At 44.4% G+C, this 17,343-nt stretch overlaps 1 protein-coding gene across 2 annotated transcripts in view; it reads right to left on the reverse strand.

Moving 5' to 3' along the window:
* The window catches only part of dync1i1a (dynein cytoplasmic 1 intermediate chain 1a), a 46,401-nt gene that overhangs the window by 955 nt on the left and 28,103 nt on the right, over window positions 1-17,343 (reverse strand). For both annotated transcript variants that reach the window (XM_080516457.1, XM_080516458.1), the window contains 6 exons: window positions 14,824-14,970; window positions 13,286-13,399; window positions 12,999-13,132; window positions 12,586-12,730; window positions 6,093-6,233; window positions 2,221-2,346 (listed from right to left, as the gene is read on the reverse strand). In XM_080516457.1, the coding sequence (XP_080372583.1) occupies window positions 2,221-2,346; window positions 6,093-6,233; window positions 12,586-12,730; window positions 12,999-13,132; window positions 13,286-13,399; window positions 14,824-14,970 (807 nt within the window). The remainder of the gene's footprint in view (window positions 1-2,220; window positions 2,347-6,092; window positions 6,234-12,585; window positions 12,731-12,998; window positions 13,133-13,285; window positions 13,400-14,823; window positions 14,971-17,343) is intronic.

The raw sequence follows: 17,343 nt of genomic DNA on the forward strand, positions 1-17,343 counted from the left end.
AATTCACAGTCTGGATCAAACAACACTTCAATACTAAAACCCTTAGAGCCGCGGTGGTGTTACAGCTTAAAGTTTAACTGTGGAGACCACAGGGCTGATCCAGGGCGTCGCACTCCTGCGTTGTTTCTGTCGAGGCGTCGAGCTGAAGTCGTTCACAGTGGGAGTCGGAGTGAGTGGGACAGAAGCTGCGGCCGCCACCCAAGACGCCTGAAACCACGCTGCCAGGCCAGGCTGTAATTAATCAGGAACCAGGAAGAGGGAGGCAGCCATTTTGAACACCCCCCCCGTCCTCCCCCATGGAGCTGGGCTGGCCACCGCGAGAGGGAGTGGGGGGGCTCAACCATCATCTATACTGTGCCTCAGCGGTTGCAGCATTTTAACAGAAGACTGGGGCTCACAGACGAACTGCTGGATGACGCCCGGCTCTTAAAAAAGCAGCGGGTTAAAACATTCCTACGTCATGGAGCAGCAACAGACCACTGACCCTGATCTGCGTCTAGTCCGAGTATGAATAAAAACAGTCCTGATCCCTCCAAACCTAATTTGTACTGAGTCAAATGAAACTGAAATAAAAGTATTTCCTGGAAACAGTTCAGGGGTTGCTGTTGGGTCCAGGACCGCACTGCTCTGGATGAAACTGCTGGCATCTCCTTTCACATGCGGTTCCTGGTTTTAGCTGCACGGGGGAGTTTTGTAGTGAAGTAACAACCCCCATCAACACACACACACACTGACACACGCATAGTCATTACCTTATGGGGACACTGCATAGGCTTGCATTAATTTCCTGCAGACAAACCAACCCTAACCATAATTACTACTTTACTAAACCAAATCACAACCTAAAAACATATTTTCAACTAAAAATGTTAGTATTTTAATTCTATGTACACACTTTCTGTCCCTGCGAGGAATAAGTGTCCCTTGCTGTGAGTATAAAACAGCTTCAGGTCCCCACAGCAGTGTTTAATACTCACACACAAAGTTGTGCATCTTGGGGGGGGGGTCATAAAACCTTTTAGCCACTTGCTTTAATCAATGACTCTTTATTCCCCTGAGCCCAGCATGGAGGCTGGCGGCTCAGCCGAGCCTCCCTCCAACTCACCGCCCAACAAAAAGAAGTTAAAATTAGCCGAGCGGCTAGGCTAACATGCTCTCACATGGAGATCCTGACCAAAGCCCTCCAAACATGAGAGGACATCAAGAGCGCAGGCTGGGTGGTTGGCCGCTTTGTGGTGATAGCGAAGTCACGTGGAAGTCGTTTTACAGGGACACGAAAGACAGACGAGTGGAGACCTCAAACATACATCCAGTGCTGAGAGACGTATATACAAAAAGAACAGGGGAACCTTAAAATGCTAAGTTGGGCTTCATTTAGAAGTTTTACAGTAAAGAATACATAGTTATAGTGGGGTTGTGACATGTCAGTCAGGGAGTTCAGTGGACCAAACAGACCCGTCTTGAGAAAAGTCTTTTTTTTTTAAAGTTTTTTAAAAAATCTAGTGGGGAAAAAAAAAACAAACAAATGAAGATATTTTAAAGTAATAGGCTGTTGGGGGGTAAAGCAACATGATCTACTCTACTATTTTACTCGAGCTGGCCAAGGGGAGGAAAAAAAAAGTAACTTTGGTCCAAATAGGAAGTTCTCACTACGTATCACCATGCGTCGATCACGATTCAATCACTTTGACTCATGTGACTTTTTGCTTTTACCACCATAAGATCTTTAATTTAGAATGAGGCGTGCTGAGAGGTTCCACCAATGAGCTACTCCAAACTCCATTTACCAGGCCTTATTGCCTTCAAATACATTTCTACACTCTCTCAGTCTACTGTGTTACAACTCAATAGCAACAGTGGTCATTGTAGTTCACTCATGCTTTTGGCACCTTTGGAGTCATTAAGGCTTGATTGTTTGAAAACGGAACCTGCGAGAAGCAGCGGCTCAGGCATCACAGCACTCTGCATGTAACCAACAACTCTGTGCTCAGCATCCCCCCCCCCCCTGCCTTAAGGCAGGCTGCCACAATATTAACACTATTAACACTATACTCGTACCACTGGAGGGCAACTCTCTTTAAAATGTCACAGGTATTGTGCTGTAATCATCGGCCAACACCTGAAACAAAAGAGCGCCCACGCTGCACAGTCAGTTTGATAGTGTGCAATAAAATCGGCTGTGTGATCAAGCAGATGTGAGAAGAGAGTCATTCCTCGTACCTCTCCAGTGTCGTAGATCCAGACTCGACCCTCTGAGTCGCCCACAGCCACCTCCTTCCCTCCAGACGACCAGCGGACCCTGTTCAGGGCCGAGGCGCCCTCAATGGTCACGCTGGCAGTTGGTACCTGGTTAGAAAAAAAAATAAAAAAACAAGTGCTATATTTTCCAGTTATGTTCTATTTACCATTTTGTATGAAATGACAGTGATTAATCCCTCTCTACCTACAGCACCCCCAATTTACCTCAATGGATGCGTTCTCAGCCATATTGACTTCTGGCTCCAGTTTGACAACGGAGATGTGAAAATGACTTTTGCAGTCTGGCCTGGACATAAAGAGCCTTCTGGCCTTGAAGAGGACGTCTTAACGACTAACTACAGATATGAACGGAACTTTCTGTCTTCTCTTCTGCATTACGTCCATAGTTTGATACGGATTCAAGGAGTTTGTGGAAGTGCAGCCAATAGAGTAATACCACTGATGACATAAGAGGCGGTGTTGCACAGTATAGCTCATGTGTGACCAGAAGAAGGAACAAGGAAGACATCATAACTTGGAAAACAACAGAAGTGTCAGTTCTCTTCAAGAAAAGACTGTACGACATTACGTTGCCTGGACATCAGGACAAAGAAACTATTAAACATTTGATAGCGTGGTTGCTCATCTATAATACTATCTCAAATTGCACTGCCCTCTACTGGATGTATTGCTTTACCACCACACCAATAAGGGATGCGTGGGAGTATGAAGGCAGTGATGCATTAATGGTTCATGTAAAGGGAGCAGCTGCAGTCGCACTAGTGTGGTGTGAGCATGGTATGGACAGCATTGGTAACATACTAGAAAAAGTAGATATGAATGTACTGTATAATGAACAAACTACAATGATCAAATTTACATTTGCAGTACTGTGAAGCCAACATAAAGCCATTGACAATTTCTTAGTCTTGCTGAAGATTTGACTAAGTGTCTTCTAATTTGACAACCTCAGAGCTTTGACCCTCAAATCAAGACTGGATGCATGGTGGTGAACCACTGCATGAGAGGAGCCAGCAAAAGTAATCACAACTCAATTCTAAGTCCTTTAATGAACATTTCAATAGATACAAAACTCCTCTTATAAAACACCTCATCTAGTTTGCAGTCCTGCAGGCACGGCTCAATAAGATTTACTTCTCCCTTTGTTGGAGCCATTGTTGTTTTTTGTTCAGTGGTAATGGATAAAAGATTTTCTGAATGCTTCAAAAAAGAAAGAAAGAAAGAAAGAAAAACTAATCATATTTGTGAAGAAAGTTCACCAGGAAGTGGTTTTCATTCAAAACGTAATGCAGTGAAATGAAACGTACTTCTTTCTTGAGTCTATTGAATGACCTTTATTGCTCTTTAAGCCATTTTTCTAAATGTTTATCGGAAAATGGGCCTATTACGCTGTTAAAGTGTGATTCACAGAACAAATTTGCAGCATTTATTCAAATACACAGAAGATTACAGAAACAAAGCCGTGAGTTTTACTGCTCCTCGCTCAGCTGCGGACCCACGCCGGGGCTATTTACTCAATAACCGCTCCTGTTTGCTGTTGTGGGTGCGCTGATGCTGGTTTTAGTAAACAGCAGCACCTTCAAAAGCCTAAAACCATCTGTGGTGTTTCCATAAACTGTTCCTGACATGTGGCAGGCGAGTCTGACACATGTCACCAGTGGAGACAGAGTCCTTGGCATCACGTCGCCTCTCACACCGAGCTTCTGCGTATTTAAAGCAGCGCTAACCACAGACTGGCGGCCATTAGCCTGCTAGCTTCCACTGCTCCGCGCAAGTGGATCTGAACTGAACGCTTTAAATTGGCTGTGTACGTCTGTGTGTGTGTGTGTGAGAGTGGGAGTGTGTGTGTGTGTGTGATGGAAATGAGAACCAGGCGCGCCTCGCTGCTCCGTTAATGTCGTTATGACTGTGTTTTTAATATGATGCCAACAATGGAGGCCTGTTGCTATTAGACTCCACTCTCTGTGTTTGTGTGTGTGTGTGCATGTGTGTGCGTCTGCACAAATGTTTCTCATAAAGCACATTGTTAGCCGAGTTAGGCCGCCGATAATGAACTCTTCCTCTGTCAGTGAAAAGGCTGCTGTTGAGGGAACCATGGGAAACTTGTCATCCGCACTGCAGAGGGACGACCCGGCGCTGCCGACCGCCTCGGTTACCGACGGCGTTAAAACCAACAGACGACCCCAGAGGTGACATAAGAAGACATTAACCATCTCTACGTGGAAAATATGCCCAAAAATGAGCGTATAAAAGCGAATGGATATTATGGGAGAGGAAGGGGAGCATCTGCAGAGATGCATTGAGGTTGAATGGACTGTGGGTGTTGTCTCCATGGAAACCAAGAGAGGAGGAAAGTGGAGGATCCTTTTATCCCTACTTTTACCTGAGTGATCAAAGGTTCGGCCTCACTCTGCTGCCACGGTATGATTTTCTGAATCATGCTTGGAAGTTACATTTTTGCTTCTTACAAAGAGTTTGATGAAAAAAAAAACAAAAAAAAAACACTTGCACCTTTCTCATCTGCCCACGGAATTTGATGCTACGATGAAACTTTTAATTAACTCTGTGTGGAAAAAGTTCAAACACCTCTGCTTTGAAACAGATAAGTTGAGACAACCACTAATCTCAAGTCTCCCAAATTCAAAAAGATAAATGTGAAAGAGCAGATGATGAAACGCGCGAGAACATGACACAGAGACACTCAATTCAAACAATATAGTAGAATTAAACACCTTTAGAAACTTAACGTCACATTCCCCAAACACCTTCCGACAGTTTGCAACGTTTTAAATGTGTATCTTATTTCAGCTGGCAAATAGACTGCTGAAGTGTTGTTGCATTCAAAATAAACTAGTAAATGAGAAAAGTCTGACTTCTAAGTGGGAAAAATACACCTGAAAATGTAAAACTTGAAGCTTTCCTCTAAGAAAGTGGGGAAATATGAGAAAGCGAATTCTCTGTGATGAACAAACCTTATCTTAGTTAAAGTCTAAATAACTTTTGTGATTAGCCAGCTACAAAAACAAATACTATTTCAATATATATCTACCAGAAGTTTGGAAATGCGACTGTCAACTGGTAACATCCCAAGTTACCGCCTGCTGCCTCGGTTTTGACTGTGTGAAACATGTACTAAGTGATTATGAGCTTTCTAGCTGTTTAAAGAAGAAGAATTAAAATTATTTTTAATGTGCTTAATAACAGCATTCACTGTGTAGCTTGTCTACAAGTGATTTGGTGTTATTGAGTTTTATAAGTCTAATTATTTCATTTTCCCAAACTTGAAAAGCTTCTTTAATTGTTTTTTTTTCTCCTTTTTTTTTTTTTTAAAAAGCTCCCACAAGAATGAAAATTTTAACTAAATAATAACGTGATGATCCCTCCAGCTGTGGCCTCGTATGCACCCACCCTAGAATAGCTGTTGCCTTGTAGCTTTGTGAAACTCAACCCCCCGGCCCCGAGTGTCTTTCTTTTATTATTTTCCTGGGTCTGTGGACGGAGGAGTGGGGGCTCTGTGCTCGCGGTCGCTCGGCACATCTGCGTGCTGTTCTGATGGGACACGGAGCGGGAGGAGGATGGGACCTGGTGGTGAGGTCGTGGGGTTGCAGAAATGTTGGTGGGTTATGGGGGTGGGGGGGTGTCAGCCAGGCTGATTTAAAGTGAGGGCGGTGGGCAACGCCCACATGTGGACGGGGGACAGTGATGGGCGGGAAAGTCTTGGGTGTTTGTTTCAGACCAGCAACGGGCCCGCAGGACACCAAAAACACATCAACACACAAGGAGACTATGGAGGAAACATTCCCATGGCAGCCTAAATTCACACACACACACACCTCGGTGTCGTTGTTGAGGTTCCACAGGTCCAGGCGACCCATGCCGTCCACGGCGGCAAAGATGGCGGGGTGCACAGGCGACCACATGACGTCGTAGACATAGTCGGCGTTGTCCTCAAACGAGTACAGAGGCTTGTTGTGCTGAAACCAAGACAAAAGAGGACGTCTATCAGAGTGTGTGTGTGTGTGTGTGTGTGTGTGTGTGTGTGTGTGTGTGTGTGTGTGTGTGTGTGTGTGTGTGTGTGTGTGTGTGTGTGTGTGTGTGTGTGTGTGTGTGTGTGTGTGTGTGTGTGTGTGTGTGTGTGTGTGTGTGTGTGAGAGACTGACATGGTGTGAAAAAGCTCTCCGGACGGAGCGAGGGATTACAGCAGATGACACACCAGAGATAGAGCGACGGAGAGGGAGAAGTGGAATGGAGAGAGGGAGTGAGAGCTTCAGACAGAGTGGCGCTGCCTCAGCCTTGGGGCCTGTCTGGGTGCAGAGCCTAATTAAAAAGCCTCGCACATTCACACAGCGCCATAAAACCGCTGGGAGAGATGAAAGGGAAGGGCCCTCCACAAGGTGTACTGTAACCGTAACACAACAGCTGTCTGAGAGCCACAGAGGGAAAACAGAGATGGGAAGAGATAGGAAATGGAGATAAAGAAAGGGTGGACGGCGGATCAGGAGGGGCCGGGTGCTCGCAGTGCGCGTGGGTTGTCTGTTTGTGTGCGACTTAATAAATGTATATTTTAAAACCGATGTCACTGTGTTTGACAGTTAGAAAACAATCTGATGCAGATTTAAAGAATCTAAAGTTTCTAAATATTTAGGATAAGGATTTGTTGTGTCCAAGTGTTAAGCAAAAGGTTTGATACTTTAAAAAGAAACTTGTCAGTGCTCTCTGGTGGACAAACTATGTAATAGTGACCGTCGATGTTGGCTTTCATTTCTTACGTGAGGCAAATCTATGCAAGTGATTGGTGATTTTGGACGATATCACTGATCCAAGCTATGTGATTTCTTTTAAATTATGTCGCGCAAATGTCTTCATAAAGCATGACAAAGAAAGATCATTTAACTGGAGTCTATATGAGGACCTGCAGTCCAATAATCATTTAAAACAGCGATGTCCATGCACACACACACACACACACACACACACACACTTGGAACATCATGTTGCCGTCTGCACAGCTCTTTTCACTCCGGCTCTCCAAGGCTGCGTGATGCAGGTCAGGGGAACAGTCAAGTTCATGCTTGTTTCTTCTTTGTTGTCGTGAACTGAGAATCAGTGCAACGAAGGCCAGAACAATAAGAAGAATCAGACCGAGGACAATGGCACCTTCTAGTGTCTGTACTTTCCTCCTATTGCTCTTCTTTTTTCTTCTTCCCTCCTGACACCACACCCTTTAACAAAAAGCTGGAGAGCGATAACATTGACCGCGATCCTCCAGTAGATCATAAAGGACATGCAGGGAGATTGTTTGCTTTTCCAAACAAACATCTTTTAACAACTACTATAACGAGTTGTGGTCAGAATCATTATAAGTCTTGCATCAAATAATGGATTAGTTGTGTCATGCATCGGTTGCAGAATCAGCCGTGTGACCCAACACGTAAACAGAGAAGCAGCGCGGTGGATTTGGGACAGAGTCTGTGTTTCTGATCTGTGCTAATCTACTGTTTTCATGGCAACATTTGATCAGCTTCTGGCTGTGTGTGCTGTCGCTGCCAGTTTGCAGCAGATGTTGAACATGGGAGGAGTTTGTGTGAATGTTGAAAATGTTGAAAAGGCTCTGAGTTACAGAGTCTATTGTACACAAGGAGCTGGGGAATCCCTGAACACTAAATCTAGTTTTGTTTTGTTTTGTTTTTTTATTTAAGCTGCCTCAGGTTTGGTGGTATCTGAGTAAATACAAGTCGATGTTAAAAGCTAGAAATATGATCACTTTGTTTTGGTTCTTTTAGAAGCAGCTTCTAAGATTGAAAAAAATGTGGACACTCTTGGTCAAGACCACTACCCCCCCCCCCCCCCCCCCCCCCCCCCCATCTCTGTTTCCTCGAGGTTTATTTCTGAGATGAGGGGTTTTCCACTACAGGCTCAAGCCTGCTCATCAAAGTATTGTTGGGTTTTCTCTACATTTTATTGGACTTTAGTCTTTGTTGTGCTTTGGTATCATGATATGGTGCTAGATAACTTAAACTGAGCTGAATTTAGGACGGTGGAGACTCCGTAAATGTTACAGATTGACATCCTTGAAGAAATAAGACCTGCAGGGAGCTGGAAGCGCCGTAGCGATCGTCACTCGGATACGGTTTGTCACTTTTCAGAGATATAAATTCACGATCACACCTTGCAAAGCCATTTGAGCAGCACTTTGGTACTGATGTCCTGCTTCACAGTGTTATCTTGGTCCCTTCTTCAAATCATGCAGATTCACACACAACTCGAGCCAAAAAGGCTGAAGCTTAATGCTCCAACCTCCTAGAATTCAAGCTACCTAAATAGATAGGAACATACAATAAGAATAAAATATATTCAATCCTATACTAATATTCAGGAACGTTTGTGCACATAACTTAAAACCCAGACACCCTGAAACAATTTTAATAATGTACCAATCAAGACTGTAATGGACATTTAAGCGATAAAAAAAAGGAAACTTATCAAAATGTAATCCAGTAATTGCTTCTAGTATTGTCATAATCCAGAAATAGGGCCGAATTTCTTGGGAATTAAACCTTTCATTTCAGGTTTTATAATCAGTCCAGTGGATGGAATTGTCAAACACTTACTCTGCCCGTACTCTGGTCGCTACATGCCCGTAAACCCAACACCATGCGCTTCTCCCTTAAAGTAAATACGACTTAATACAAATATGAGTGTGCGCGTGTTTGTTTGTTTGTGTGTAATTCCCAGTAACGGAGCAACTGTTGGGATTCCTGAGTCTTACAAGCTGAGTTCCTGACAAGTGTAGCGGGAGGGCTGGCAGAGAGGAGACAGGTTGGCTGGAAGACCAAATGAAAGAATGAAGTCTCTCTCTCTCTCTCTTTCTCTTTCCTTCGCTCCATCTTCCTCATTCTTGCTCCCCCACTCCTCTATCACCTTTACTCTCCCGCGCCACAGTTGTTCTGAGAGCACAGACACACACACACACACACGGCGACGTGCAAACAAACAGAGCCGGAGCCAATTTCAAGCCTCGATTGAACCTGTTTTCCAGCCGGCAAGATGACAGCAGAGGTCATTTTTACTCCATCTCGCCGTTTCAGCACTCGATCAGCCGAGTGATCCCTGTTTATGTCCGCCCTCTCTCGCGCGCTCGCCCTCTATCTCAACGGTGTTCTATATGTATTAAAAAGCCTTTTTTACTTGGTAATGTTTTCTAAAAGTCTTTCTGTTTGCCCACAAAACCCTCCAGAGCTGCATCACTGAGAAGATAAACGACCATAAAGACCTTCCATGAAATTCCAAATGTAAACTGCTATTTTGTGCTCATCTACCAATTTCAGGGAAGCTGATTTAGGTAAAGAAGTCTCGAAAGTAAGCTTAAAATCAAGCTTAATCCTCTTGGCGCCTCACGTGAAGTAACTGCTTGTCATTATCTTTCCTCTGCTGAGAAGCCGGGGAGCTTGTGGCGGTCTGAGCTGGAAATCTGTCACTGAAACACAGCTGATGTCCCGGTGCACTGTGTTATTGGCATGAAGCAGTTCAGAAAATAGTCTGAGAGAGAGATAAGCATGTGGAGTGTGTTCAAACAGCTTGAGTTTCACAACCTCTTTTTCATAAAACCTTGTTGTGGCTGACGAGCCTGCAGTCTCCAGAGCCTGTATACATGCACACTAAAAATCACATTATTCGATTGGTCGTGTAAACAGTTATCCCGTGATGAAAAATGAGAAGAACAGCTGGATTTCTCTCCAATATTCCAATATCTTTGCTTATGTTTACTTGATTTAGTACATTCAAGTACATCTATACTTGTGTAAAAATGCAGACAATAGATACATGAAGAAGTGAAAAGGAGACAAATTTCAACTTAAATTGGATAAGACCCTCAAAACAGCTAGTTTGAGTCTTATAACACTTTGTATGTATGTATTGAAAAAGAAATCCGATCAAACTAACTCACCCACAGCTACAATGATGTGTCTTTAACCAGAATGCATTTAGAGCCAATATATTTATTAAATAAATAAATAAATTATGTTTTATGTTAGCTGTGAACATGAAAAATCCCCATGCAAGATGACATCTTACTCTTGTCAATGTTTTATCCATCACTGACTCAAGTTACAGCCGACCATGATATCTAAGTAGAATAACAGCCTGATCTACGACCACGTAAGTGTCCAGACCCTCAGAAGCCCCCCCCCCCTTCCAAGAAGTTCCACCCCTGACGCGGAGCAATGAAATGCTGAGCTGTTAGAAACGGACATTTTTCCTCCTATTGTGTGTACGTACAGACCGTGATCTGCAACTTCATCGGCTCTCATTAACAATCACCTCGCAGGCCTTTGATTAACTTGTTAAGAGAGCCAAAGTGGAATCATTACACTCAATCCAATCACTTAGCACATGCTGGTTTTTGGGGTCAAGAGGGCCAGACCGTTCAAGTTATGCACAATCATAAACCCAGTCCCAGCTGTCGTGACATCCTCCGCACCCCGGTCGACTGCCAATGGTTTCACTCACCACAATATTTGCACCGCTGAGAGTAAAAACATTAACAGACTTCTGTGCGACGGCCTTTTCTGAACGGCGCGAGCAACCGTCAGTGTGAAATCCGCGGTGTGAAAACGGTTACAAAACGCCTGCGATTGGAGGGTTGAGGGCAAAAACCTCTGGGGGATTTTAGGCAAGCAAAGGCGGCTTCTCAAGGTGTGCGCGTGGCATGTGTGGCGCGTCTGTATTTACACACTCGCACGTACGCTCAGGTATTCCGTCTGACCACACACAAATATGGGTTACGTGGGATAAGAGACAGACACATTCCTGCGGTGCCCCTCAAAGGAAAGGGAATTCCCAAATCCTGAAAAATAACACGCTCGTCTGATGAAAATCCGCAGAAATGTTTTAATATGTGTTGCGGGACTCTCTGCGCAACACCTACGGACGAGCTGCCAGCAAACGCGAGACAAAGCTCATCAGGGTGCTTTATCGCCCATCACAGTCCAGTATGAAGAGTGTAACTGGATCTTGCATGAAGCTAATGGGGTGATGTAACATGCATTATTCAGTAAACTGAAGAAGAGCATGTGCTGTTCACACCCTGGTCACGTTAATCTCACTGTCCAACACAATTCTCATCATTCTCCATCCTTTTTTCATTCCATACTTTAAAAGAACTCCCATTTTCTCTCCATTCCACCTCCCCCGTATCTGCTTCACCTGTGGAGATATTTCTACTACGGTTGGACTTATTTTGTTATGCAATGTTCAATATGTAATGTTTTGCTTTAATATAAATCGATACAACTTCGACAGGGCAGGATGAGAAACAGCAGTCCTGGTGGATTCACAAGGATGAATTTGGGATGTGCAGCTGGTATATTTACTAAAGTCTGCAAGTCTTATACACGACACTATTTAGTCTTGCAATACAAGTTTGCACCACCAGATGGCGTGTTGAGTCACTGAGTCAGAGGAGCAGCTTGACGAATAGTTAAACAGTCCCTCCAGGATCTTGCTTTTGACATAGTCTCCCACTTTCATGTAAAACGATTTAACTTTTCTATTTTCGAGCCTTACCGAGCATGTCTAAATTTATATTGTGGAAAACAAAGAAGTCGTATTCATACTTTTTTTTTTTTTTTGCAAAACTAAGCCAATAAATAAATACAGAAGCTCAATAACTACTCAGTTTACTGTCACTTAGTGGTTTCATTTGAAAATCTTTACAAAACTCTCACAAGTTGCTGTTCCTCCATGTCCCCTCCCCTTGTGGGTTCACGGCAGTGCACCTGTTTGTTACCATTTATAGAGCGCAATTTTGTTAGCGGATCATACAGGGGGCAGCACAGAGCCTTGGGAGGGGGGGGGGCTGCGAGACAGGCTAAATTCAGGTCACAATAATCAGGGTGACTGGTTACTGCTGAATAATTTCACCACACACCTGCAGTGCCTATATGTACGCGGGAACCGATCTTACCCGCTGTAAATCTGCCACACACATACAGACACACAGATTGTAAGAGTACTGATTTCCAAAAACGAAAAAAAAAGAAAAGAAAAAAGAAAGAAATGTTCACCTTCTCTGCTAGTTGCAACCTGTCGGAGGCCAATCAACCCCACACACATAACACCCCCACCCCCACCCCCGCCTTCTCTCTCTCTCTCTCTCTCTCACACACACACACACACACACACACACACACACACACACACACACACACACACGCACACACGCACACACACACACACACACACACACACACACACACGCACACACGCACACACGCACACACGCACACACGCACACACACACACACACACACTCCCCACTGGTACCTTGGTGCTCCAGAGTTTGACGGTCCAGTCGAAGGAGGATGTGATGAAGAGGTGGGAGAAGTCGACGGTGCCCACCGCGCTGTGGCAGCTGATGCCTGTTACCGGCCCCTGGTGGCCCTCAAACATCTCACAGATACCCGCCTTGCTGCGGAGGCATGAAACACAACAGTAAAATTCTCCCCCTTTTTTTTTACCGAAATCATAAACTTCCTTTATAACCTGCGACAAATTGATCTTATTTCAGCCGTCAACCCCTGCAGTGTTTCAGTCACATACGAGGATTATCACGACTGTTGTGGCCTCGCCAACAAATCAATAACAAATCAGTAAGATAAATCTCACTGTCACGGCCGAAGCTGCCACAAAAACACATCTGTGTGTGTTGACTTATGTAAGGTACGGCGTCGACCAACCTGCCGTGTCTGGATGCCGTGTACACCGTTCCCTCCTCGCTGCCAACCACGTAGTTGTTAACGTCCCCCGTGGGGAAAGCCATGCCCGTCACCGCCACGGGTTTGGATTTATTGTACACCAGTTCCATGGTCTCCTGCACCGACACATGGAGGGAGGATGCTTGCATGTAAAGGCAACTCGGTGTTTGGCCTAAAACCTGGGTTTTGATGTTAATTCAGCAGAATTTCCGATCTGCAGTATATATGATTAAATTGCACATCCAAGCACCGAAATATGTTGGATGTACCTGTGGCTGAGAGAGCATGTCCAGACTCCAGGAGCACATCCTGCCGTCTGTGGACACTGTGATCAGGTTGTTGGCGTTCTGGGTGCCGACCACGTTCACGCAGTACACCGGGTGCTGCATAGACACACACACACAGAAAGATGAGACGGATGAAGGTGTCACAGTAATAACTGAGATTATCTACAACAATGTGTAAAAAGTTTTTAAAAAAATGATTTATCATCATGTCATCTCAAACAAAACATAGGTTTATAATGTGTAGCTGTCGGAGGGCGTCTGGGAAAGTATTACAGTCAATCTATGATTATAAATGTGACCCTGTCCTGATCCTTTGGTGACGTCCTCACGTAGTTTGGGACCAGGAGAAGCAGACGGCTCGCATACCGGTGTGCAGTCGTCCTTTGATGACATGTGCCGCTGTTCAAATCCACGAGTGTGTGAAGCCATTATATCATTACTGGGCAGTAACTGATTTGTATACCGGCCCGCACAAAGAAGCCATTCAGCAATCAGCAGCATGCTAGCAGACCGGACTCGCGAGCTGGAGAGGATGAGAGCAGCGGGCTCATTATTGGAGTCTGCAACCCTTTCAGACCTACAGTATGGATGGCATGTGTCTACATGCCTTCTGCGGCTGTGATTAGAGACGCGTTCAGGTCTTAAGCTGTCGCAAGTGTATATTCAACAGTAATGTGTTGAGGGTCAGCGGGTTCGTCGGAGCTGAACTGAGCTGTTCTTTCAGTGACGTCTCCAATCCTGTACATTGTGTGTGTGTGTGTGTGTATGTGCTGAAAATCCTTCTCAAAGATGGACGTATCCAGGATTTAGTATAATGCAGGTGGGGATGAAACAATACGTCTTTTTTTTTTATTATTTTCTTTGCAGGGAGCGACGTTCCAGTATTCTGATTTAACATTGCGCAGTGTCGTGTTGCTTTCAGCACTGGCCAAGTTGAGTGATTCACTCTTTAAATTCCGTTTAAGTTATGCTGATTAGGTGAAAGTCAAATGAAGATGCACACAGATTTTAGACTTTTGGAGCTCATCAACTCAATATTTCTGAATGCACGTGCTTTCTGCAAGGGGGAGACCATTTTGAGCAGATCTGAACATGACAACCTGTTTTTAAAGTAAAAAAAAAAAAATAGCGGCGCACCACTTTATAATGCTCAGGAGGACAGGAGCAAATCAAGATATTGTGAAAATACAAACCACACGCATATAACAGTAATACGCAGGTTATGTACCGCTGCACCTGAATGAAATAAAATGTGAAACAAATTCAGTGCTGCAGTATAAATGTTGGTACAATACTGGCATACTATTGTGGAGGTTCTTCATTATTAAATGTGATTGAAACCTTTTTCCTCAGGTTTATGTGACACTTTTCGCATAGTATTTCACTTTTACAAAAAGCTCATTTTGGTACTTTTCACCACACTGAGGCCAAACAGCCGCTTAATTTCGTGTCCTGTTGTGCAGAAGTGAAGCATGCTGGTGTCGCTGTGGATTTCGACTGAGAGCGTAAACGAGCCTTACAGTGTGCGCAGCAGCAGACAAGGGGGTTCTCTGGACGGGGGTCCGACGGTGGCTGCGGTTATCCCACAGGACGATCTGTCCCGAGTATGTCCCTCCCACCACGAGGTTGGGGTGAAATCTGGCGAAGCCCACCGACACCACCGGGGACTGAGGAGAAGAAGAGAGAAAAAAACCCACGGAGACAGAGGATGATTGAACCGCGTGCAGTTTTGGAGGAAAGTTGGTGGGTTAGGAAGACATCATGGAGAATCACATATTCTCGTGGGTGCAACCTTGCAACCATAAGACATCCATCTTTGTTTTCATGAGCGGAATGAAGGAGTGACGGGTGCGGGTGAGAGGGAGCGATCGAGGCCTCGTGATGGGTGGCAGTCGCAGGGACACGGGCGGAGAGGGAGATGATGAGTTTGGCCACTGTGAGGGTCTGCTGAGGAGACGATGGAGGGGTGACGCTGGGGTGGAGACCAGACAAAGACGGGGATTGTGGTCCTTTTCCCCTGCAGCCGTTTCACATTACAGCATCAAAACCCCCGGCAGCCACTGGAGCGCTCACTGTAGCCTCCATCATGACAAGCGCACCCTTGAACTCCCTCCCCCCTCGGTGCCGTGTTTATTGAGTTTTGGTTCCTCTTCAGTGCTCGTCCCATATGGGCTTCTTTCTGCGTGCGACAGCTCGGGCTTCTCCTGACCCGGAGCGACCGGAGCATCTTTACTTATGAGAAAACGTTGTGACGGGAAAAGCTGCAGGAGCGTTGGCGATGAGAACGCATTTCGTTAAAAGATTGTTCGTTAATTGGATGGCAGATTTGTTATAAGAAGCTTTTCTGACATTGGAGGCAAATTGGTAAGACTGTACTGCAAGTCGGTAGCAACAGAGTACAACCACGACAGGTCAGATTCCAACGTCCATAAATTATCACGGTGTCATTTTAATGTGAGAAATGTGCTTTGATTGCAGAGAAACTGAAACAAAATAAGGCTGTTTCCCCGACAACCACCCACTAAAACATGCATCGTTTTTGTGTCTTTAAAGCGCTGCTAAATATAGAATAGTGAGCAAAACTATAGTGTCCTCTCCTGTTACTGTGACTGTACTGTGCATGTGCAGTACACAGGGGTTCAGAAAAAAGATGTTTTCTGCCGTTTACATGCAGATGGAGCCTTTTGAAAAAGTTGCACTCCAAATAATTTTCAAAATGCTGCTTTCAGTGACTTTAAATTCCGTTGTCATGCAAACGAACACCCACTTGAAAATGATGTAAACGAGACTAAAGGTTAACACAAGGATTCAAATTAATACTACGTTGTATTTTCACAAAACAATTTAGGTGATTTGACACAAGTTTTGCTTGCAGAGTGAGTTTCACCTCATGCAAGTTCATAAGTGTGAACTTTATGTAGTTTATGGAGTCACTGTTTCAGCTGAAGATCCAGAACAAACCCCAACCATAATGTTACAACATTTAACAACTACGAAAAAAGAAAAAAAGAAAAACCCCATGATGTTATAATGTGTGTGAAATCTATTTATTATAATCGGTAAAGTTGTGAGAGTCGCTGACCCTGATCTTCAGACTTTAGTTGTGGCGACTGCGGTGAAGTCGACTTTCATGACGTTTCACTGCAGTTTTCATGTGATTGACAAGTATGTGACGTGACTCACGGGGTGAGGAGGAGAGGAAACACCTTGTAGTTGGAAAGCACACACTTTAGATTTTCCTTACCCTACATTGTTTGGAATTTCATTTTACCAGCTGGTGAAAAACAGTCTGTGACCCATTTTTGTTTCCGAGCCGGTTTTGAAACGCCAACGAATGGAAATGGTAGGGGAAAAAATAAAAAAATCATTAGAAATATTAATCATATCTTAAAATCGGGGCTATTTCTGCTCTGCAGTAGCAGAGAATCACCAGTCTAAAACAGTCTATTTGCCGTCCTTCAGTTTCTCTGCAGCCGCGTCGCCACACCATGTGCAGAGCAGCCAGCTCCAAAACCCCAGTTCATTTTGAAAGGAGACTGGAAAACAAACCAGAGGGAAAGAAAACACTCTGCGCTCTCTACTTCGCCTTTTTTGTGACTTCTGAGGAGTCACGGCTTCCAGGGGGAACGGCTCGGGAGTCGCTTCAGATGTCCAGACTCAAAATAAACTTGAACTTTAGCGGTGAAAAAAAAATAAAGTCGCTTGTCAGCTGGCGAGGACGCTTGTTCTGAAAAGTTTGTGTACACAGACGGGCAGAGAGGGATCGAAGAGTTCGACTAATTATGGAGTACTAAACAAAAATGGTCTGATGAGGGTTATTGAATCAACTTATTTAGATTAATGACTTAGACGTAGATTATCCTCCTTTATTATCCTCCTTTCTCAACTAGGATCAGTTTTTTGTTCTGGATAACCGTTCTGACACACTTGGTGGTTGAGGCCTTCCCTCTCTCTTTGAATTCAATAAACCTGCCCTCTGTTGTTTCTAAATATACACAAACTACATTTCCCTACAATAAAATATGTATGAACATCTTTAC

The sequence above is a fragment of the Blennius ocellaris genome (genome assembly GCF_963422515.1).
Source record: "Blennius ocellaris genome assembly, chromosome: 20".
NCBI classification, from domain to species: Eukaryota; Metazoa; Chordata; class Actinopteri; order Blenniiformes; family Blenniidae; genus Blennius; species Blennius ocellaris.